The sequence below is a fragment of the Plasmodium fragile genome (genome assembly GCF_000956335.1).
Source record: "Plasmodium fragile strain nilgiri unplaced genomic scaffold supercont1.1, whole genome shotgun sequence".
NCBI lineage: Eukaryota > Apicomplexa > Aconoidasida > Haemosporida > Plasmodiidae > Plasmodium > Plasmodium fragile.
The window spans coordinates 701,773-725,166 of NW_012192581.1; the positions used below are offsets into that span (position 1 = coordinate 701,773).

Here is a 23,394-nt window from a genome sequence, read left to right on the forward strand (position 1 = left end):
TTGGTTTGATTACTGCGCAGCTGCTCATTCGGTTTTGCTACGCCCCATTTTTGTTAATATTTGAAAGAGCATGAGAGGGGAGACTATTTGCCCAGGGTTCATGTCAATATCACCCATAAGAAGGGAACTAATTTGTTCATCCCACAAACGTATAGAGTAATCTGTTGACTGTTTTTTTTTTTTTTTTTTTTTTTTTTTTTTTTTTTTTTTTTTTTTTTTTTTTTTTTTTTTCCCTTTCGTGGATCGGTGGGCGTTTCAACCGTTGTCAAGAGGGAGGTGAAGTTCCTGAGTGGAGACATTCCTCCGAGGAAAGAAAGCAATTATAAGGATTGCACCCGTTTGGATATTGTATCTTCGGTGACGGGAGCCAGTGTCCACCTGTCGTGCCACCATGGATGGAGGAGAAAACGAATCGCGCATCAGCTACCATGAATATAAGAACAGGCTGAAGAAACTAACGGAGGAAATAAAAAAGGAAAAGAAAAAAAAGACGATTAACAAAAATAAGAATAGCGACAATTTGATAAAACTGGAAGAGGAACTGAGCAAGCTGAACGCCATGTACAATGTGGGGAATGCGGAGGGAGGAAGCGAAATGAATAACTATGAAGACATGAACGATGGTGTAGCTGCCACGGAGCTATATTCATACAATACAGTCTCGAAAAAGGCTTTAAGAAATATAAAAAGGACACAAAGAAAAGAGATGGAGGTTGAAAAGATTGAGCAGTCTAGAAGCAAAGTAGGGGAACTTGAATATAATGAATTGGCCGAATGTTTAAAACAAGTAAATAAAACTATCCATCCCATCGCTCCTGATGGGAATTGTCTGTACGAATCTATTTTACACCAACTGAGACAGAGAGTAAGCGGTTGTACATATCACGAAGAAGACTTTTTGCATCTCCTACGTGAGGAAAGATTTTCTTTGGACAATGTTAATTTGAGGGACTACCAAAAGGGGGGTCCCTTTGACTTTAGCATTTTCTCCGATTTGGACCCGCAGGGGTTGAGCAGTGACATCCTGCGCTTTATCGCTGCCGTGTATATTTTGCAGAACGAGGAGGAGTTTGTTCACTTTGTGTATGCGGCTGAGGAGGACGAGCCGGCTGCGGGTGAGTTTAGAGGGGTGCCTGGGGGGGTGTAACCATCCATGGTGCCTCCAAGCGTGTGTTCGAGTGCTACGCCGAGTGCTACTTCAAGCTGCTGTACCAAGGGGGAAATCCCCAAATGATTTTCCATGTCGAAGAACACGCGCCCGCACTGCATTCTCACGCGTACACTTCTCACACTGTACATTTGTCCCCACTTCCACAGATACCTACTTCTGTTATTGTGAAGCTATTATCCAGGGATGTTACGGGTGAGAGAAGGGAACGAGAGTAGTGTGTACGAAGTACCCAGTTATGTATGACGAGATTCAAGGACAGGGGGTATTCATATATAGAAGCTTTCCCTTCGTCGTACTGCTCCCCTTTGCTGTGATGAAGCCATTCCATTTCCAGCCCCTTGTATTGTAGTCTCCACTCCCAAATTATGTGGGACCCCCATTTGAAATACTCGACAACAGCAAAGAATGCATGTAGTTGCTACATAACACAGATGTCTACTTTCTATTGCTTGCCCATCGCGCGTTTCACTGCCCTCTTCTCAGGAGCGAAATCGAAATCAATGCCCTTTCGAAAATCTTGAAGAAGAAAATTACGGTCTATGATGTAAATATGAAAATCTCATATGTAAGTACACGCGGGCTAAAGTGACTCGCAAAAAATAAAATAAAACTAGCACGTGTGTATATATACGTGCACCGTTATCGTGTCTGCCTCACTGCGGGATTGCCCCTTTTTTTTTTTTCCAGGGAGAGGAGTATGAAACTGAGCTGTTCATATGTTTCCACCATAAGCTGTATGCATTAGGTAAGCGCGTGGGGAAAAAAAAAAGAGATGCCCCCCTTTGAGCGCAAAAGGGGGAAGGGCCTATTCCAATTTCCATTAATCTCACATTGATATCATTTTACATTCCTACTTTCCATGTATGTGCCTTTTTGTGTCCCGTAGGAAAACACTATAATTCCGTCGTTGACATGTGAGCATGCGACGTACAAACCACACGAAGAGACGACTTTGCCAAGTACGTCTGCACCTGCGCAGTTGTGGAGAGAAGTGTAATTAGTACACCCCACACACTGCTCACCTTGATGATAATCTTCATTTGAATCGTTTCCTACCATTTTTTTTTTTTAAGAACACGAAAAAAGAGAAAGAAAAAAAACAGCTACGTGCAGACACGATATACGGGCACAGATAAGTAAAGTGGGGAAAGAGTGCCCCAAAATAAAACAGTTGTGTTTTAATTAAAACGTTTTGACAAATGTAAAGGAGAAATATCATATGGCAATTATTTCAACCAAAAAAAAAAAAAAAAAAAAAATATAGGAAACTTTAATGTCTTCATTTTTTTAAAAAAAATTACGTGCACATATGGGTACATATGTATATGTACATAATGTATGCATACACATATACGAGAAGGGCAAATTGGAAAAAAAAAAAAAAATGTCTATTGGGAAGGTGTACCTTTTTTACTTAATATACACAAATGTTGTTACAAATGGGGGTGGAGACAACCCGGTGGTAGGTCATTGGGGGAGGGGAGGAAACTGCAGAACGCAAAAAAAGGGGTACAGGAAGGGGTCGTGAACGTGCACTGCAACACGCTACGACGGTGCATGGACCTATTAGAACCATTTTTTACTCCCCTGGCAGGCATACAGATATTGATGCTGCACACGGGGAAGGTACGAATTTTAAAGCAAGGAAGGAGTAAAGAAATTGTATCGACTGAATCAATTTATTTATAATCCTCCCCATAGTATTCTTCATCGTCTTTGTCGTCTTCTTCATAATCTTCGTCCTCCTCTTCTTCTTCCTCATGTCCTTCTTGCTGCTCTTGTTCTTCATCATGTCCTTGTGCCTCTTCCTCTCTTTCGTCTAATTCCTCTTCCTCATCATCTTCATCGTCCTCCTCATCCTCGTCTTCTTCTTCCTCCTCCAGTTCCTTCTTCAATGCATTCCTTGTCCGTTCGTGTGGGTAGCTAGATTCTATTATATTGTTTTTATTTATTTCACAGTAGTACCTATTTTTTTCATTCATGTGGTAGTTGTACTTTTTCTCATCGAGGGAAATTTCGATGGAGCGCTTGATGTAGCTTTGGAGTAGTTCCGAGGAGGGGTACGGCGAATCTGCTCGTGGACGGGGGGCGAAGTGGTCAAAATAGAAACGCACCGCATACATGTGCAGGTCCAGTTAAGGCCACGGCACAGAATTGGCTTGTACCCTCTTGTTCCTATGACGCGACATTGTACCAGTTCGCGTAGTTACATCTTTATTTGCGTCCTTGCCTAGGTTTACCTGATATTTGACCGCGTTTATCCCGTGGCCTCCACTTGTTTTCGTATTTGCGAATGGGGGGATCGCATATTTCTTGGCATAGGAAGGGGGCATCAGGACAGGTGTGTGTCGGGATGAAAAAAAAAAGGAAATTATCGAGTGGCATATGCAAAATGGATAACGCCAAGTTGCCACTTTTTTTTTTGTGGCTTACCTAAAAAATTAAAGTCAGCGCTTTTTAGCAATTCTATGGCTTTTTTAGGGTTGTAATCTACGCGGTGTAAAATCTTGAAGGCATATTCAGGCGTAAATGGGTGCCAGCCAAGTTGACACTTCCAATTCTTTGCTAATTCTTTTATAAAAATGGCTAATTCGTAATCGTTTTTAATGACCAATTCGTACTGTCCCTCGCTGAGGTAACTCTCTTTCATTCGTTCCAGGAGGTAGGGTGAGTAAACGAGCTCCGATTTGTTGGCCTCTGCGAAGGGTTTTTAGGGGTGCAATTTGGACGACGGGTGATATTATATGAGTGGGAACGTGCCAATATAGCAGATGAGCCCATGTAGAAGTGTGCAGCACATGGACGTGCACCTCGACATACCATCGTATTTCTCTGAATGGCTATTTAAAAAAAAGGTGGAGACATTTGACACTTGGTAATTCTCGCCCACGTTAATCTGACCCGTGTATTTGCTTCCTTCGCTTTTCTGCTTCACCTTATCTTTTTTTTTCTCGAATGTACTGTGAATGTGTGGTAGTGGGGGTGAGAATGTGAGAAGTTGTACATTCGTAAAAAACAACAAAAAAAAAAGAAGTATAATAGGAGGGTGGGTCGGGGCATCTTGGTTTCCCCACTAGTGCCTAAGTGCGTGGTGTCCCTATTTCGACTTGCATGCTAACCTTATCGTTTTTAACTTTTTTCTCCTCTTCAAAGAAATATCAAAAGACACTCCTGTGAAAGGGAAATAAAAAAAGGACAAAAAAGGAGCAACATTAGACGTGCGAGTTTCAGTGCATGTTACCCTCGCGAAGTCTTCGTAAAATGGACGTACACGTGTGCTTTACCGTTTCGTCTGCAGAGGGGGCAATACCAGTAGTTGTAGTTTGGTTGGGGCTTTTCGGATTCTCCTATGCACTGTGATGGGAAGAGGGGAAAAGGGTGCAAGTTGACGTGGAAGTAGAAGCGGAGAGGCACGTGGATGAGGGGTATACACCGCGTGTACAATGCAGTAGACATGTTATAGGGGCATCGCAAATTTAACATGGGAGAGAGGGTCGTTGGAGTGCTCTCCCCTGATATGAGCACCCACGAACGGCACTTACATATATATGGTAGGACCTAACACAATTGTCACAGCAAATTAAGTTTCCCCCATGGTAGCATTCATAGCAGAAAGGGTCATTTTCGTTAGTTGCATTAATATTCTTAAATTCTGAGTTGTTTTTGGAGGACTTTGCATTTTTATTATTTATTTTCTTGTCGTTATATGCGGCATTTTTATGATTACGTATTCCGTAGTTGTCAATTAAATTCAGGTCTTTGTTTTTGGATTTTTCTATTTCTCTTCTTTTTATTTTGTTGTGCACAATAACAGACCCCTTTTCCATCGTCTTCTGAATGCAAATAGGGGAGGGGGGGAAAGAGCTGTGTGAGTGGGGCAATTGGTAGTGGGGCTAAGTCCCTTCAAGGAGAATGCTCCATTGGGTGTTTAAGGCAAATTGGACACAGAGAAGCCTTAAAATGGGAAAATTGCACAACGCGAAAAAATGAAATTCCCATGCTAGGTTTCGAGTGGGGGGAACAAACTTACTTACAACTATTGTGTTAAAAGTTGGGCGGGGGCAGGAACTGGTTGCATTGGGCCGTGTGACAACTTGGGTGTGAGTGGGCGAGGTTTACTAATGAGCCTTTTTTTATGTGTCCCCCCGGTTTTTTGGCACGGGAAAAATAATCACTGGCTACAATTGTGCTGTTCAAATGGGATGAAATCAAAGTGTACACATGGGCACGCGGATGCGTGTATGTTCATCTCACACTGTGTACATTTCTGAATGCGCAAGTGTCACACTGCATTCTCCTGTTTTCTAATAAATGTATTTTCAAATTAACAAATGAAGGGACGAAAGAAAAAAAATACAAAAAAAAAAGGTGCAGTTTTGCTTTTTTTGTTTTGTCTTACGAAAAAATATTTTTTTGCTCTCAAGAGCAAGATGTATTTTTTTTTTTTGGCTACTCTTTCTTAATCTGTAATATGTTGATACTCGAATATTTTACTTTAGTACATGAATGAAACTACTCTTTGAGCCTTTTCATTTTCACTTGAGGACTTGTTCTTTGTCTTTGCTTGTGTTTGTGGCGTGCTATACAACATTGTGTAACAGATTTAATTTACGGCGCGCGTATGTGTGGCTGCACATACGTGAGTACGTGCATGCACGTGGGGCCCCGACCGTGCGCGTATGTATATGTGAGTAATTCTCGTATGTATATATGTACATATATGTATTTAATTATTTATTTGTTCACTTATCCGATTGCTTACACGCATGTATGTGCACTTTTACAGCTTCACCGAGTGCGTGACCGTACATACATTTCTTTTTTAACAAACCGTAGTAGCAAGAATCGCGAGGTTATGTTTTTTTTTTTTTTTTTTTTTTTTTTTTTTTTTTTTCGCTTGAGCATTTCATCCTTTACAGAAAAAAATTACACTGTGCAAAATTCATCACTATGTATACATAACAATTAACATGGCGGAGCACTAGAACTGTGCTTTTCAAGGTCAGGGGCCAGGGGTCCGTGTCCAATTTTTCTAGCGCTACGCGTGGAAGCGCCACATAAACCCTCGTTTGCCTAAACGTATGTGTGCAGCCTAATGACCCATACGAACGCTTGCGCTTTTACTCCCTATACCAATGTGTAGACACGCAACGGTGGTTGCACATATACATGTGCGAACTTTTATGTAAATACGTTTTACACATCACGTGGGCACTTTGCCCATACAACAGCGCGCAGTAGCTGTATGCAGCAAAAGCGTATGCAACGTTGTGCAACTTTTTTTTTTTTTTTTAATTTTCGAGGCGGGATGTTACAATCGCATAGTATGTAAACAGGCACTTGGAAAAATTTTGCAAGTGGAAAAAATGGAAAAACAAGAGAAAACTGGAAAAGGTGGGCGGGGATGCAACACTGGGAAATTTTTACAACATGTACCAAAACGCCGCTATAAAAAAAGGAATGTAAAATGAAAATGCAAATTTGTTTATTTTGAACAGTACATACTAAAACACACAAAAAAAAACAAAAAAAAAAAAAATGTAGCCACAAAAAAAATTCAACTGGTTGCATCAACTTGTGCACACAGTCCGTAATTGACCACCACCACATGTTAAGTAGCTGCAATTTTTTACACAGATTTTCACATTCGGAAATATTCCCTGTTGTGGAAACTAATGAAAAAGATGCACATGTATATAACTGTGGAGAAAATGTTAACGTACACACCAGTCACAGTTGACACCTGTGTGTTCCTCGTTTTACAAGTTTCAGCACATGTGGGGGGAGGATGTACAGATAAAGGTGTGTACCAAAATGTACAGGCACACCATACACTTGCGCGAATGCGTATAATATATTTTTTCCTGTTTCCTTATATATATATATATATTTTTTTTTTATGTGTTTCGCGTTACACGAACATACAGGCGACGTCTTCAACGAGCACTCTGCATGACGAGCAAAATATTTCACAGTTTGGTGTTGCCCAAGAGGGACAGCAACACATAAACCAAGAAAGCATAAATATAGCACATTTCAATCGATTTGTTTGCGATTTCTAGCACACTTCCAGCGTCCATAGTGATCCAAGTCAATCCAGCATTATATGCCTACCGTCGACTAGCCCATACCTTGTTTTTAACCAACAGGGGGGCATGGCGAACAAAGGTAGACACTCTACAAACCTACATTGGCATAGATACCGTGAAAGCATTATTGCCCTACGACTACTACTCTTTAGCGATGTTGTGTGTTCATTAGGCAAATCAAAACCGTGATCCACCCCCCCTCTTTCCATTATTCATACGCATGACCACGCAGCACGCGCTGTTCTTCACCCTTTTTGATTGTTCACCATTTCTGATTCCTCGTCGTGACTTAACCAAACTTGTCGAACATGTCGAACGTGGACGACGGTTTTCTATCAACGTGCTGCTCAACGTGGCCATATTTTCACAGCTCCAAATTGAGTACATGATTATGTTTGCATACACGTAGGCACCAATGGCTGTACATGGATAACAAATAAGTGAGTTTTCTTTTTTCTGCTCAAACAGTGGAGCACAAATTCGGAGTTATTTCTTGCACGCGGCGGAAAAGAAAATGTATTCGCGCGAGTTCCCATGTAGGGGGGACACAACAACGTCATGCCGCTCTGGATGCTGCGCAATGTAGACTCAGTGCACGTGCACGAGAACAGGTAATTGGGCGGCGAACAGGGGAAAACTTCCCCGTCAAATTTAGCACAAGGGACAACAATATTCTCATGCAAGCGCAGAAATAGTCCAGACTTCTACTTGCATATGTGTGCACATTTACACCCCCGCACGAGGGCAGTGGCTAATCAGTTGTCGCACTCCCTCTTCTCCATGCACCGCTGAAGTTGCGCAATTTGCCTAACCTCTATCTCTGCCTCTCGCGGAATTCGAGTGGCCAAGTTAAACACTGCATTTCTGTGCGCGTCGAAGAAGTTGTCCTGGTACAAATCCTGCATTTTCGTTGTGTCTTGCTTGATCCACTTATTCTGCAAGTGAACCATCTCGAGGGGATGTCCCGGGTGGATGGGCAGTGTGTCCATAATATTTTCATTAGACGACTTGATGGTAGTTGCACCGTCTTGGGAAGAATTCAACTCTGACGTGGAAGAGCATGCCTCAAACGAATCCGAGTTGGAACATTCACATGTACGATCAGAGCAATTATCTTGTGTTTTTTTCAAGGCGTCCTTTTCCTCTTTCAGGTCAGCATTTACCCTCATCCACAATGCCAAATTGTCTGCTTCGTATAATTCTTCTGGATTTATTTTAGTTATTCCCTTTGGGTACTCTCTAACGGAAATTTTCGTATCAGTCGGCACAATTTTTACTATGTCGTGGTAGACCAGATATGGCTTCTCCACCACACAATCGACTTGGTAAACTTTATCTGTCCATGTAACCTTTGGTATGATCCTTTGTCGAACTGGCACGGGCACATACTTATCATTAAACTTAAAAACGGGAATGTCTACATCTACGATTTTCGGTTTAGGAACTATGTAAGGCACTGGTAAGTTAATCGGTATGTCAATTTTCTTTTTCACTTCGACGACTTTTTCCACCTTTGGTACGAACACATTTTCGAATATCTTATTTTCTGTTATGTTTACTTGCGGTCCGAATGGTTCCAGTAGAGCGGGCAATACACCATCTGAGGCGCCCCCTATACTGTTGCTGTTATCATTATGATTGTTGTTATGATACATACTATTGCGTCTGATGTCGTTATTTACGTAAGGGCATAACGCCGATGAGTCACACTCCCCTTGAGTCATCCCCCTTAGGGGTAAACCGGCCCTACTAAGCCATGTACTTCCCTGTTCATTTAAAATCCTGTCATTATCCTTATCAACGTAATTATAAACCTCCTCCCAAATTTCCTGGTCTTTAAAACTTATTTTCTCCTGAACATAGAGAACATCCACTTTTTTTTCTGACACGATGTTTTTTATTATTGGCTTTTCGATAATATTATATTTAGTAACTTGTTTTGGAACATACCTTAACTTCTCGATGACAAATGGGTCGTATTCAATTTTATCTATGAATCTCAATTCGGGGACCTCTATCACTTTAGTTTTGTTCTGAGGGATACACGTTTGGGTGGCTATTTCCTTTCCTGTGAAGTCGGTGCTTGCGTTATCTATCAGTTTTGTTTCTTTCGTCTGGCCATTTGCGTAGCTGCGATCTCTACTGAAAGGTTGAATACTCCTCTTCAGTGACAGGGCGGACTGCTCTTCGTCTGCGCCATTTTTTGTTGTCCAAGTTCGTTCCATTTCGCGGTGCTTTGATAAATTCGCCGTGCTGCTTTCACTGCTTAGGGCGCTGGTGCTTTTGCTTGTCGTGGTTTCCATATTGGCGACGTGCGGTGGGGGGTGCGCACAGTGTAAATAAATATATATATATATATAAGTATGAATGTGTACCTAAAGAGATAACCGCGTTATGGTGCAAAGGCTCGATAAATTGAGCGCACAAAAAAACAATTCGTTTAACAATGAAGCGTGGGATTAATAACATGCGAATCGCATTTGTAACGTGTCGAACATTACGTATCTACAAACATGGGGAAGACGCCTACATACACTCGTGGGACAAAAAATATTTAACTACAAACACGCTCATGTCCCTTAAGCCTCGACCAGTGTCCCACCCAAAACAACTTTTAAAACATAAACAACAAGGTGAAAATTGTAGCATGTCGCTATATTGTACCTTTCCAAACATCATTTCTTGAAAAGTGCAAAAAATGCAAAATGTGTGCGCATATGCAAGATGTAGAGCATTTATACACTTAAAAAAAAAAAAAAAAAAAAAAAAAAGCATTAAAAAAATATATGCCTGTAGAAAGTTGCTGACGAGCAACGATCTGTGTTCATATGTGTGCATTTAAATATGCACTATAACGTATTATTCATAATTGCCCGAAACAAAAAAAAAAAACACACAAAATGGTGACCTAACAGCTAGCTATTTTTCCTTTTACATGAACAGAAAAAAAAAAAAAATAGTTACCTAATTAATAAAATGGCGATAAATGTATGACCCGTTCATATTTTTGCAACGTTCATAAACACACAAAAAGGTATGCTAACAAATGGGCGTATCGTGTTTAGCAAAACCATTTGCAACCTTTTGGTGTGAAAAATGATCTGTAGAGAATGCTACCGAGAGAGATCCAACTCGTAGCTTTCGCGTCACGCGATTGATAGACTCATAGGAAACACGTGGTCATAGAACCTATGAGGTGTAAGAATGCGTAGCATTTTATCTGTGCACGCGTTATGCACATGATTATCCGCACTGCATGGGAGAACACTGTGTGAATGAGAAATGTGACCAGTGCGAAAGAATTCACCAAAAATTGAAGAACAACCAGGCACCACGGGGAAAACGGGAAAGGGAAGTGACAAATGCTCAGCGTAGGCACAACGTAGGTCAAATGAATCGCATACATGTCCCGAACAAGTGACCATTTGGGATGCACAACAACGTGACTTTTTAAACACAGCCCACGTTTACAATGGTCAGAAATGTACGTTTTGTGAAAAAAAGATGAATGAAGTAAAATGCATTTCAAGTTGCTTGAAAAACCTTGGAATCGCTCAACAACGTAATTTTTTTGTAGATAAAAGGATAGGCGCCATTTTGAGAAATTTCCACAGCCTCTCATCATGCAGCGAACATGTGTTAAAGAATAAAGAAATAAATCGAAATAAGAAAAAGCAATTATGGATGAAAAGAATACACGTAAAGAACTTGCCGCGTAAAAAGTTTGGAAATCAGCTGGGAACAGTAGCAAAAATGCTATACTTGAGGCATGTCCGTGGGGATGAAGCACAAGATCGTGTCCTCTACACAAACAAGCGTACTGTGGATTGTGGACAAAGTGCTCATTCGGATGCTTTCCTAAGTGGAGAAAATAATCCTGTTGCTGAATCAAGTGATACACAAATTAGTCCTAACTGTAAGGTCAATACCAGCACGCGCCATTCAAATGGGCATAGCTTATGCACCACTAAGGAGGAACTGCAACATAAATCGAAAGAACAAGGAATTATTCAACATAGGAGAAGTGAAAATGAAGTGACTTCAACCCGAAGTACAACAAATGTACGCAAAATGGGCAGCCCGAGTGAACACCACCGTGATAAACACCTATGGGACGACATTTGCGACGAACTGAAGCATCATTTGCCGTTCCTTCAGCCGTATAGTATAACGACGGCTTTGAATTATCTGTCCAAAGTGAACTATGAGGAATACAACATTTTCAAGCTAGTTGCAGAAAATATCGACGAAAGATGGATCAAAAATTTTAACATAAAAGATCTCTCCCAACTGCTCTTGTCTTATTCAAGACTTCAGACGAAATATGACTCATTCGTAAACTTAATTAGCAGAGAATTGTTATATAAAATATGCTTTGCAAATATGGAGGAGATCGCTTTAATAGCCTACTCGTACACAAAAATGAAAATATACGATTATGAGGTTTTTCTACATTTGTGTAATCAGACAAAACGAAGGTTGGAGAAGGAACTATCACAAAGTGTAAGAAACTGTGTTGATGCTACAGTTGATGGTTTACATAACACTGTACGGATTGCTGATAACGACAAAGGTGGACACCTGCATGGAAACTGCGATAATGGGGGAAGGATGTCCGGGGAAGAATATCCCTCTTACTCCTTGGAGGATACACACAGAGGGGGCATTTCCCAGATGACAGTAATTCAGCAAGAAATGAACAAAACGGAAATAAACGATGGTCAAGCACACCTAAATTGGGGACACCACACCATTGGGGAATCATGCCTCCAAGCGGATAATGCTTACAGTAAAATAAATCTACATAAGGGGTCAAGTTTTAGTGCCAGCTCCACTCAGTTAAGTAGAGGAAAAACTGCGCAACAGAATGGCGAAAATGGACCAAGCAAGAAATATTCCCACATTTGTCTGTTGACCTACTGCCTCGGGAAAAACAAACATCGGGATGATGCACTCCTTGGCTTAATTTCAAAATATATACATGTGGACAGGATTAATTACATAGATGTAAGCAATTTGTCTTACGCATTTTCTGTGTTCGATTTTTATGAAGATCGTTTTTTTGAGCAGTTGTGCGAAAAGAGTCTCCAAATTGTGCATTCTGCGGCGCCTTCTCAGAAGGTAGTTATCATGTCATACCTTTTAAAACACCCGAGGGCAGAAATGCTAAGGGTGTATGTGTTGTATGTTAAAAATATGGGCGAGGAAATGGGACAGAAGGATATATATAAAGAACCTCTCCTCCTGAACATGGGCATAAACAGCTTTTCGAGTGACGTATTTTTAGACTTCCTCCTTAATGTAGTAACTTGTCAAGGAAGGGATGGCAATGCGCTGGAACAAATAAATGAAGCCAGATTTTTGCTAAACTTTTTGGTTGACTACGCAACTTTTTTTATGAAAGAAAAGAAAATGTGTTCACGTGATTATCCGAAGATTTTGAATATGCTGTTAAAAATTTTTCCTATTATGGGTGAGAAGAATAGCGGCATTGCATCTCCATGTCAGACTGGGTCTCCCTGCAGGGTTACCCTCCTTATAGAAGACCTGCTGGATTTGATCATAACAGACATGCACACATTTCATGCCCTCGACTTGGCTCATATTAGGAATATTTTTTTTCGTATAAAGAAGGAAGGGGTGGATGCCCATTTTGGCAGAAGGGAAGAAGCAATTTTAAATTTTGTCAATAAGAATGTGGGTAAAGGGGGTGGATAATGAGCCATGTGCGACGAGTAATCAGAGTGGCATATAGTCCCTGCCCGGATTATTACCAAGCATGAACAAGATACATGTACTTCAAAATTCTTTTTACCATGTTGTGTGTTATTAAAAAACAAAAAATGGCGAGTTCAATTGGGGATGAAGAAAAAATATCCTCTCGTGTACATCTTTCAAAAGGTATAAAAAAAGTTAATTAAGAAAATGTGACACAGGGAGGCTGTTGCAAACAGTTAAGCAGATTCATGGTGGAATTAAATAGTTACATGTACAAGCACGTAGGAACGTACCTACGTTTTCACACTCATGCAGGCGCATGGCAGTTACATGTCCACAATAGTTCGCAGTGAATATATTTTTTATATTGCTTGCTCCTTCAGCTTGGTTGGTGAGGCGACCGCTTGGCGCGTTATACCTATTGGGTTGAACAGTGTACAGATTACACACTGGGGCATATCCATTGAACGAAGTTCTCACTTGTTTTGCCTACTGGTGTTCGTAACCCCGCTGTCCGTTACCTTTCCCTTCCCCCGTTTCATCTGATCGGCAACCTTGTGCTTGTCATCTTTGTTCACGTTTTTTTTAAAAATTTTTTTCGGTAGAGAACCTTCGACAGGTGCAGAACCCGGGGTAGTGGCAGCACCCATCGTTATCCCCTCCGCTAAATCAAAGGGCCTGTCTTTACTCACATCAACTTTGGGGGTTAGCTTATCCAAGGAGGACTTGTTCAACTTGATATAGTTATTTTCCTCACTGGGATCTTTGTCTCTGTCATTTTTCACTTTTATATTATCATAATTGTATGACTTGTTCAGGTGATTTCCATAAATGTTGGAATTACTGTTCGGAAAATTATTGTCATCATAGAGGACGCTATCTTGTTTGGCGTCTACTTGTTCAGGGAATGGACTGTTCATGTCATTCTCATACAGATGATTTGTATTACTTTGATTTGTGTTAATATATGTTTGGAAGAAATTTTTATCATCGTTATTGTTTGGATAATTTGGTGTATCTTCCTCATCGGGTGCGTAGTAACTGTTGTATTGTCCTTGTTCGTGTTGATAATTTTCTTCGTACCGTTCGTTGGCGTAGTGGACATCGTTGTTGGGGCTGTTATAAAAGGTTCCCCCTTCTGCATTTTTGTATCCCTGCTGCGACATGCGAAGTGTCGTCTGGTGTTGTGTTTCGATTTCCTGCTCATAGTGACCGCTGCTTAAATTGGCAAAAGCTTCGGTGTTGTTGCTGTTCCTTCGTGCGGTTGAGATCCGTTCTCCATTCTTTCTTCCATTTGTGGATGAATCTTGCGGGAAATGCGCGTGTTGGGTAAAAAACGAGGAGTCGAAGTTGTGTACATCGTGGTCACCTCTTCCGTTACTGCCGCTAATGCCCCCAATGTTATGATTATAGAGCCCGTAAATATCTTCGCCGTTTCCTACTTCTTCCCCATCGCTAGCATACTTAGTGCCTGCCTGCTCCTTGAAGCTACTTCGCCTCTTTTCTCTGTCCACGGCGTCATTGGAGTACATTAAATTTTTCTTCATAAATTTTTCTGTGTATGTCAAATTCAAATTTCCTGAGGAGCTACTTGGTCCTAGGTTGACGTCCATGTTAAGTAGGTTAAGCATATTTTGGTCTAAGCCTTTGTGAACGTAGCTGTTGCTACCAGGGAATCGCATTGTTTCGAACTGTTCCTCCTTCTTCAAGCTGTTGGAGTAGTTAATTGGGTCGTTTTGTTCACCGTGTACGTTATGGTCCTGTACTTTATGATCCGCTACTTTTTGTGGTGGATGCTTTTTTTCTACGTGTTGTATATGACGCTGATTCCTCGTTTCGTAGGCGTCATTTATATGGTAATTATCATCGCTGTGGTTATAAATGGAGCTGTCAACGTGGAAATCGTTATTATACTGCGAGGAGCTAACAGGACCGCCGTTATTTGTCGTCGTCCTAACGCCGTGCTGGATGTCCTCCTCTCCGTCACTTTGCACACTTCCGTTGGAGCTGCTGCTACCGTTCTGGGGGACCTTCTTCACATTTCCAGGTGTCCCATTTGTGGAGCCCATTATATCCTTCATTCTTTCCCTATGGTAGTGCGCATCCTGCTCGTTTGGGAAATTCACTTTGTGCGAGTTGGCATTCGCGCAGTTCCCTGAGCCGACATTTTGGGCATCCTCCCCTTCGGCGTACGCCTCCCTGGAATGCCTACTCTCTGCCGCGACACCCCCATCACCGGCACGACTTTCCAATTCGTAATCATAATTGTCCCCATGGGGAAAATCAAACGGGTCCCTTTCACTCATCGATTTTGCGAAATGGTGACTGCTGGTCATTGTCCCGTTATTTCCTACTTCATCTTCCTCTTCTTCTGCGTCTTCTTGAAACACCTCGCCTTCTCTCTTGCCGGCAAAACTGTCGTGCTCATTCCCATTTGGCTGTTGTTCAGTATTTTCATCGTAAAATGACCCCATTACATTGTTTAGGCCATTCCTCCGTTTGTTGCCCTTATTTGAGAAAAAAAAATTGTTTTCTTCTAATCTGTCACCAGTGAAGCTCTTTTCATATTCGCCCATGGAGTTGCTATCCCCAGGAAATCTGTTTGAGTGCCCAAATGGTTGGTTGGCTTGACTCGACTGATTAGCACTGACGCTGTCGAAGAAATTATTGCCGTCATTTTCCCCTTGATTATTCCCTTGGAATATATCAGCATCCTCGAAGACGTATGAAGTCTCCTTTCCCTCGTGATGGGCGTTCTCCTTTTCATCCCAAAATATGAAGTTTTCATGGTCGTTCTCTGCAGCCATTTTGTTTTTTTGGTTTTTTTTTCTGTCACCTCTATCTGTTTCGTCTTCCTCCCACTGTATATTGTTGTCCTTAAAATCTTCATTTTTTTTTTTTCGCCTATTTCTGTGACCGACATTGTCACCCCCTGCACAATCGTTGTTGCTTGCACTTGGGGTGTTTTTATTTTTTTGGCTGTCCTCGAAGTGTCCCCTGTCGTCATTGGAGAACAATTTCTTGGAGGCACCTTCGTGCAATTTTTCTTCCGCCGCTTCCTTCTGCGTGTTTTTTGCATGTTCCATTGGGTCTCCGTGTCGCTTACTGGAACTTTGCTCAGCGGATCCATCATCATACTCATCATTGTTACTACTATCCATGGAATGATCGCCTTCTTCGCCATGTTCATCACTTCCTTCGAGGTGTTGCTTATTTCGGTCCGTTGTCGCCTGTCCGCTATCCCCTTTGCTGTTTTGCGCATCTCGTAAGAATTCCGTATCATCGAAAAAGCGGTCATCCTTATTGGCGTTGCTTTTTTTTCTGGAGTTTTCCCATTTGACCTCTGGTTCGGATGCGCCCTTAGCAAACTTGGATGAATTTTTTTGAAGATATTCCTTTTCCTTTTCGTCTTGCCCTTGGGGATCAGCGGCATACTCTTCGCTTTTGGCAGTTCGAGCGTCATCTTTTTCACCTTCGCGGGGGATTTCCTGTGCGATAGCCTCTCCACTTCCATTTGCCTTGGCCCACTTAACCGATCGTTCCTCTGTTCTTCCCTTAATTATGCTGTCTAACACCTTCAGCTTCCTCTCTTTGTCCAATCGCACGCACAACGCCTTCTGTATCTCTTGCAAAATGCAGAGGCGGGCATTCATAATGACATTTGTCTTTTCCTTTATGCAGAGCTCCTGGTACTCTTTCTTAAGGTTGAGTTCCGTCTGTATGAGGTTGTTAATGGAATTTGAAATTTTGGTTTTAAAATTGGTGATATCATCATCGGAGAGCCCTTCGTATTCCTGTTTCAATTTTTTGTAAAAATTTTCATCCACTTTTTCGTTATTGAGGTTGGAGAGTTTTCCATCGAATAGGTTGAGGAAGGGATTTGCATTTTTGTTGCTATCCGATTCGTTGTTCAATCCTTTGTTAAAATTTTTTAGTTTCTCCTGAAATTTGTCAATGTCGTCTTTGTACGTGTGGTACAAGTTGTTCTTGGCATCGCTGGGAAAATTGGAAGTCTGCGCTGTTGAGTTAAATGTGCCTGTATTACTGTTAAGGGTCGCGTCCCCTGCATTGCCCCCTCGGTCATCCTTATGAGAGGTATTAGCACTGTCATTCGTGTTGCTTGCAGTGGTGGGAACGTTAGCATCTTTCTGCTGATATGGCTCGTTTACGCTATCACTTTGGGTGGCCGCGGTCTTTTGCCTGTTATGCGAGCCGGATCTGTTATTACCCTGTGGGCGGTTATTGATATCTTCGATAATTTGAGGATACACATAGTTGGTCTCTTTTTTCTTCTTCTCTTTGAGCCTTTCCGCCTCATTAAGGAGGAGTTGTTTGGCCTTAAACAGTCGCTTAAAATGATTGTTGTGTCTTCTTTTAATATCTGGACTACTGTTGATGCCAAGTTTGTCAGGGTGCCACTTCTTGCATAAGTTGGAGAAGGCTTGCTTGATTTCTGAGACGGAGCAATTCCTGTTGACATTTAAAATTTGAAAGGATGTGGCATTTATCTGTGACTTGAGTTTGTCTTCCTTATCATCCGGTTTGATGTTACATTTCATACACATATTTTTATACGTCAACAGGGCATTTTCATACTCAAGCAAATTTTCGTACGCATGTATTTGGGTGTCGAAAGCGTTAATATATTTGGGAATGTATTTCAGGCAGTTCATGCAATTTTCAATAACGTCGATCCATTTGTTCAGGTGCATTAATGTCCTAGCTCTGTTGTAGTAAAGCTTCCCTATATTTTCATTCATTGATTTACCCATTCTAACGGATTCTGAAAGTTTTATTTGTTTTTCCAGTGCTTCACTGTACAGATCGAAGGCTACGTCATACTTTGCGTTTTTATAATTATCTGCTCCTTTTCCTGCTATGTCTAGGATGTAGCCAGAAATGAGGTCGATTTTGATGTCTTCATTGTCTAGGTAGTCCAGTGGAGTTTTGTTTTCTGCATTTTTGTTAAATATATAATTGTAATTTTTGCCAGACAACTTCAACAACTTGAGCAGCTCAAAGTTCTTCTTCTGTAGAACATAGTGGTATATGTTGTCACCGTTTTGAGGGTTGATAGGGTCCTTTGCGAAGTTGAGGAACATGCTCGAGATAAGTCTCTTCACTGTTTCGTTGGAGCAGTAGAACATGGGGTGCTTGATATCGTACTGCACTTGATGGGAGTTGTCCACATGTAGGCTGTCTGCTGGGTCGACGAGTGCTTCTGCGTGCGGGACGTGCACTAATCGCACTTCGTTCACGTTCGGGATGCTGACGCTCCCTTTCACATTCGGGTCGATCAAACACAAGTCGAAAAACTTCAAAAACAGCGACTTTTTCATCAAACGTATCCACCGAAAATTATCGCACTTTAAACAAATTACGAACAGTCGATATAAATTATACATGTGCATATTTTTAAACAGAAGTGTTAGCATAATGGAATTGATGAGGGCCACCTTCTCTTTGTTTTTGTCTGAGTCTGGATTTTCGAGCTGCCGAATGACTTCTTTCTCCAGTTGTTTGACGGGAACATTGTCACACCTTTCCCTGCGTAGGCACAAATGTACATTCAGCAGTTTCGACTCCACTAGGCAATGCTCCTGCAAATGCTTCAATACCTTCTTGTGATTGCATATGTCCTTATTTTCTAAAATAAAGTTTGAGATGTAGCAGCCGTAAATCGTGGCCTTGGTGTCGTCATCATACCTTTCGATATTTTTCTCATACACGATTCTGATTGTTTTCATTTTTAATATTAAATCGTCAACCACGGATGCGTCAATTTCTTCGCTGGTACCATAGTAAACAGGGAATTCATACTCGGTGATTATTGGTTCTTTGAGGTTCTTCTCGAGGGGATTTTTTCCGGAGTCTCTTCCCTGTTCATTCTTGTCACTGCGCGCGGGTATTCTGTGACCGGTGATTTCTGCACTGGTGGAGTTAACAACCCCACTGGCCATTTTCACATTATTCAATGGACCATTTGTTGTACTTGTACTGCTGATTCCTGACGTGTGTACAGCAGAGGGCACTACTCCTGCCCCTCCCTGTATTACTGCATTTTCCCCACTTAGCTTCTTGGACATGTCATTCCAGGTTTCCATCTTCTTAATTTCGTGGTTTTTTTTTTCGATCTCCATTTTGAGTCTCTCGACTTCCTTCTTCAGCACATCGTTTTGCGTCTTGGTGTCGATCAAGTCTTTTGCAAAGTTTTTATCAAACTTGTTTATTAAACTGCTTAGCTCATTTTCGAATGTGGACAGGGTCAGTTTCATTTCTTCATTTTGATCCTTGAGCTTTGTTATGTCCTTTTCATAATTAGCCATTTTGCTTTTATTACTGTTGTTAAGTTCCTCCAGGTTTGCAATTTCTTGTTTGAGGGTCCTCGTTAGGCGTACATAGTCGTACAATTTTGACTCCAATTTAGATCCTTTCTTTTCTTCATTGTATATGGAATATTCCAATATTTCAACGATTTTTTTGAGCTTGTTCATTCGCTTTTTGGTTGGGTTTTTTAAAAATTTCATGTTTCCTTCTTTTTTCACGTCTGGCACTTTTCCCTCCTCTTGGGGGTCGTCCAGCTCAATGGAGCACGAGCTGTCCAGGCTGATGTTACTGGGGTTGCTCAGATTGCTTGCATCACTGGCGTTACTAACGTTGCTGACATTGCCGAGTCTGCCTTTCCGGTGTGGGGCACCACTCGTTGCACCCATGTGCAAATTGGCTCTATCCTTCACCGGGTTCGCGTCTTTGTCATACTGGGCGAACTTTCCATACTTGGTGTACTTGGTGTAAACAGAAGCGCTGCTCAGTTCGCTATTTTCCAGGTTGTCAAACAGACCGGGCTTTCTGCTTCTCCCCTTTGACTTTCTACCAATACTGGCGACGTCCTCCGCAGGGTGGTTGAATTTCTTCTTCACCTTTTCCTTGCTCGCGTTCGCACTTCCCCTGAGGTCTGAAAAGTCGTGGTTGCCGTAGATGTTCTCTGTGTCGTTTTTTGGATCGCCCATATACTTTTTAAATTCAATCACGTTTGGGTTCGCACTTGAGGAAACACTCGCAGCGGCGTTCGCGGGAGCAGAAATGGGGTTAGTACTGTGGTCCGTGTTCATGTGTGTACTCAAATTCTCCCTATCGTTCATACTGACATCTTCGCTGGTGCTTTTTTTTTTTTTTTTCTTTTTCAAAGGTACGAGTTTCTTGTTACTTTTGAGCATCGAGTCTTTGTTCGCTTCGCCCTTTTTCAAGTTATTTCGCTTCGCCCTCAGGGAGCCACTTCCAGCATAGAACTCATTGCGAAGGTCATTCATCGCGGCGGCGACATGAGTGCGGTCATTGTTATCATTGCTGTCTTTATTGTCCACATTGTCCTTACCGCCCCGGGGATTTCTGCCTTCACCATTATGGAAAACACTGTTACTCAAAAAGGCAGTGCTGACGTTACTGCCGAGTCTACCGTTTCCCCCGGCGCGGTTCGAGTTGCTATTATCTGCAGCGGGGAGGTTTGGAATGAGGGGGGAGGCGTTTCCCCTGTCCTCTTTAGTATAGGATTTATCAAAATGGTTTCTTTTTTTTTTCGGATGCATAATGGGCACGTGTTTTTCTTGCAGTTTTTTGCTCAAGTCCTCCCCGTAGTTATATTCCTTATTCTCATACTTCTGATCGAAATTGGAAAAAACGTCTTTAAAATATTTAAACTTTTTTTTTTCATTTTTATCTTCAGTAAAAATATCATAATAGGAGTATATGTTGGAGTAAATATCGTAGTAATCAGAGTTATAATTTTTTTGATTGACTTTATTTTTTATACTGGATGTTTCTATTCCCTCGTATAAGTTGTCATTTTTATGCAGGTTTTTTTCTTTTCTTTTTTTTTTTACAGAGAAATCGCTCATTTGGCTGCTGTTCGTTTCGTCTTCATCTTCATCATCATCATCGTCGTCTTCGTCGTCGTCCTCCTCATCATCATCATCGTTATCATCGTCATCATCATCATCATCCTCATCTTCATCTTCATCTTCATCGTCTTCGCCATCGGCGGAGGCGGTGGGGTCTTCTTCTTCCGACTCTTCCTCCTCTTCCGCATCGTCTTCATCTTCCTCGGATTCTTCATCCCCCACATGTTGCTGCCTTTGTTTGCTTCTTCTTTTGCTACTTACGCCGTAGGCTTTTCCATTCCGACTCGTGCTGGAGCTGTTGTCAGAATGCACTGCGTCCAATTTCTTGCCGTAGCCATTATACTTCAAATCGCTCATGAATTTGAAAACCTTCCCTCCGTTCGTCTTTCCGTAGGTGTTTTCCTTATAGGAATTATGTTTCCTTCCCAAATTAGGGTTCGTCGTTTGCCTGCCGACTTTGTTTAAATTGTTCTTTTTGGAGTTCATGTTTGGCTAAGCTGATAGCGGTTCGTTCGTCACTTAGGGACGGGGGGGAAGCGGTGCACAGATTGGAACGCGTTCAAATGAGTTGCGTTTTCTTCAGTGGCTTGCGGGTACGGGCACATATACTTCTGTATATATTGTACACTTTTCCACGCAGCGCACTTGGTGCATGCAACAGCGTACCCCTCTGTGGACTCTGCGTGCTCACTGCCCCCTGTTGAATTCTTTGGAACGAATGTAAGATATCATTCTTACATTAGTTGCATGTGCAGGCTTGATCGGCAAAAAAAAAAAAAAAAAAAAACACACATACAAATATATACATATACATATAAAAAGGTGTGTTCCCCTCTTTGTAACTTTCTCGGTGAGCAGACCGATGCTTGTGATGGCACAGCTGGAAGTATGCACAGTTCGCCGGCCCAGTTTAACGCACGCTTTATGCCTGTACGTAAAATGGGCACACTACGCTAAGCCAAACGTGACAGCTGGGGATAAGATGAACTCTCCACTGGGGTATGTGCATACGTGTATACGCGTACACGTATTTATATCCATTTGGAATGAGTCCAAAAAATTGACCACTCTGGATTTACCACTTTCCCTTTCCGTGGCACAGCAATTAATAACAGAAAGACACACAAATTGTACTCGCGCGGGGCAATACGCAACGTATGGGTCATAAGGCGTGCATGCAAAGTGTGTACATGTTCAATTGGCACTTGTGGAAAGCATAATCCGTCCTGCTCATGCATGTACGCATTTAAGCCAGTATACAAGTACGTGCTAACTCACGGGCGCGCTCAAGCACATACGCGTATATAATGATAATTACAAAAAAAAAAAAAATTCATTAATGTCGTGCACGCGCAAGGCGGGGAAAAAGGCAGGATGTATAAACGGCAATGAAGAAATACTTGGGGGGAGGAAAAAAACATAAAGTATACAAGAAAGTGACAGGTACATAAAAATGGAAAAAAAAAAAAAATGCGTGCCTATTTGGTTGTTCCTTACAAATGTAAAGATGGAAAAAAAAAAAATTCATACTAAAGGGATAAAGTTGGAGTACCCCTTTGGGGCATACGCATGTTCTCATGCGCCTTATTTACATACGATTGGGGACAGGCATGTAAAGCATACTGGCTGCAGGGCGTAATATATCTGTGGTATGTGTTACCTACGGGGAAAAACCCATAGGACATATAAGCCGTACATTACACAAAAAAATAAGGACAAAAATATGTCCCACGAAGCAGTGGTCTGTACCACTAAAATTGTATATCAATCTTTTGTATGCTTAAGATTGCCTAATTTGCATTTGGGACTTGCCGCGTTTTCTATTCCGGGGAACCAAAAAATGTTCGCAACATTTACTATATATGCTGAGTATTGGGGGTTAAGGCGTTTTTACGAAATTTATCGTAATGTTAAATTTTAATTAATATAAAACTTCCTGCGGTTTTATATTTAGCAGTGTGTTTCCTTCGGATGGCATGTCATGTATGCTCGACGCGCTCGGTTTTGCTTTTTTTACATAGGTTATAACGCGCAATACGTGCTTGGGGACGTACTGTCATATTTTGTATGCATGCAAAACAAAAAAAAAAAAAAAAAAGTTCTGGTACGCTGCGCGAAAATGTTGCCTGTAACTTTGACTAGGTACCCCAGTCAAATTCTTTTATCAACTATCAGTTTTTCCCTTGCGCTTTTTTCTTCCCTTTTGGAATGGTTAAAATAGCATAATAACGGATTTAGAGAATTGCAAAAAAAAAAAAAAAATATATGTTTTCTCTATAAAGCAAGCATATTTTGACGACCGTGGATGTTACATTTATATGTTACGCCCACATGGTGGTGCTCATTTTTATGCTGTTTGTTTAGGTTTTTTCAAGTTGATTGGCATATTCAAAAAAAGTATGAAGACCGCAGGTAAAAAAAAAAAAAAATGCTTACATACTTATGCAGTAGCGTATACTTATATATATGCATGCTATGTGCGTGGCTAAATGGCGAAGACAAGCGACACGTACAATAT

General features: G+C 41.4%; 5 protein-coding genes across 5 annotated transcripts; 2 read left to right on the top strand and 3 right to left on the bottom strand.

The window, feature by feature from the left end:
• Positions 1-391: 391 nt before the first annotated feature.
• On the top strand, positions 392-2,089 carry AK88_00153 (uncharacterized protein; the record flags this gene model as incomplete). Its single annotated transcript, XM_012477804.1, has 5 exons — positions 392-1,115; positions 1,318-1,363; positions 1,655-1,736; positions 1,859-1,916; positions 2,058-2,089. The coding sequence occupies 5 exons, from the start codon at positions 392-394 to the stop codon at positions 2,087-2,089; spliced, it is 942 nt and encodes a 313-aa protein (XP_012333227.1).
• Positions 2,090-2,850: 761 nt separating this feature from the next.
• AK88_00154 (uncharacterized protein) lies at positions 2,851-4,998 on the bottom strand (the record flags this gene model as incomplete). Its single annotated transcript, XM_012477805.1, has 7 exons — positions 2,851-3,242; positions 3,412-3,483; positions 3,605-3,868; positions 3,992-4,131; positions 4,291-4,342; positions 4,456-4,525; positions 4,714-4,998. The coding sequence occupies 7 exons, from the start codon at positions 4,996-4,998 to the stop codon at positions 2,851-2,853; spliced, it is 1,275 nt and encodes a 424-aa protein (XP_012333228.1).
• A 3,017-nt stretch (positions 4,999-8,015) lies between these two features.
• On the bottom strand, positions 8,016-9,563 carry AK88_00155 (uncharacterized protein; the record flags this gene model as incomplete). The annotated part of the gene is made up of 1 exon (XM_012477806.1): positions 8,016-9,563. The coding sequence occupies one exon, from the start codon at positions 9,561-9,563 to the stop codon at positions 8,016-8,018; it is 1,548 nt and encodes a 515-aa protein (XP_012333229.1).
• A 1,201-nt stretch (positions 9,564-10,764) lies between these two features.
• On the top strand, positions 10,765-12,978 carry AK88_00156 (uncharacterized protein; the record flags this gene model as incomplete). Its single annotated transcript, XM_012477807.1, has 1 exon — positions 10,765-12,978. One exon carries the CDS (start codon positions 10,765-10,767, stop codon positions 12,976-12,978), a length of 2,214 nt encoding a protein of 737 aa, XP_012333230.1.
• Positions 12,979-13,454: 476 nt separating this feature from the next.
• Positions 13,455-21,362, bottom strand: AK88_00157 (uncharacterized protein; the record flags this gene model as incomplete). The annotated part of the gene is made up of 1 exon (XM_012477808.1): positions 13,455-21,362. The coding sequence occupies one exon, from the start codon at positions 21,360-21,362 to the stop codon at positions 13,455-13,457; it is 7,908 nt and encodes a 2,635-aa protein (XP_012333231.1).
• Between the last annotated feature and the right edge of the window lie 2,032 nt (positions 21,363-23,394).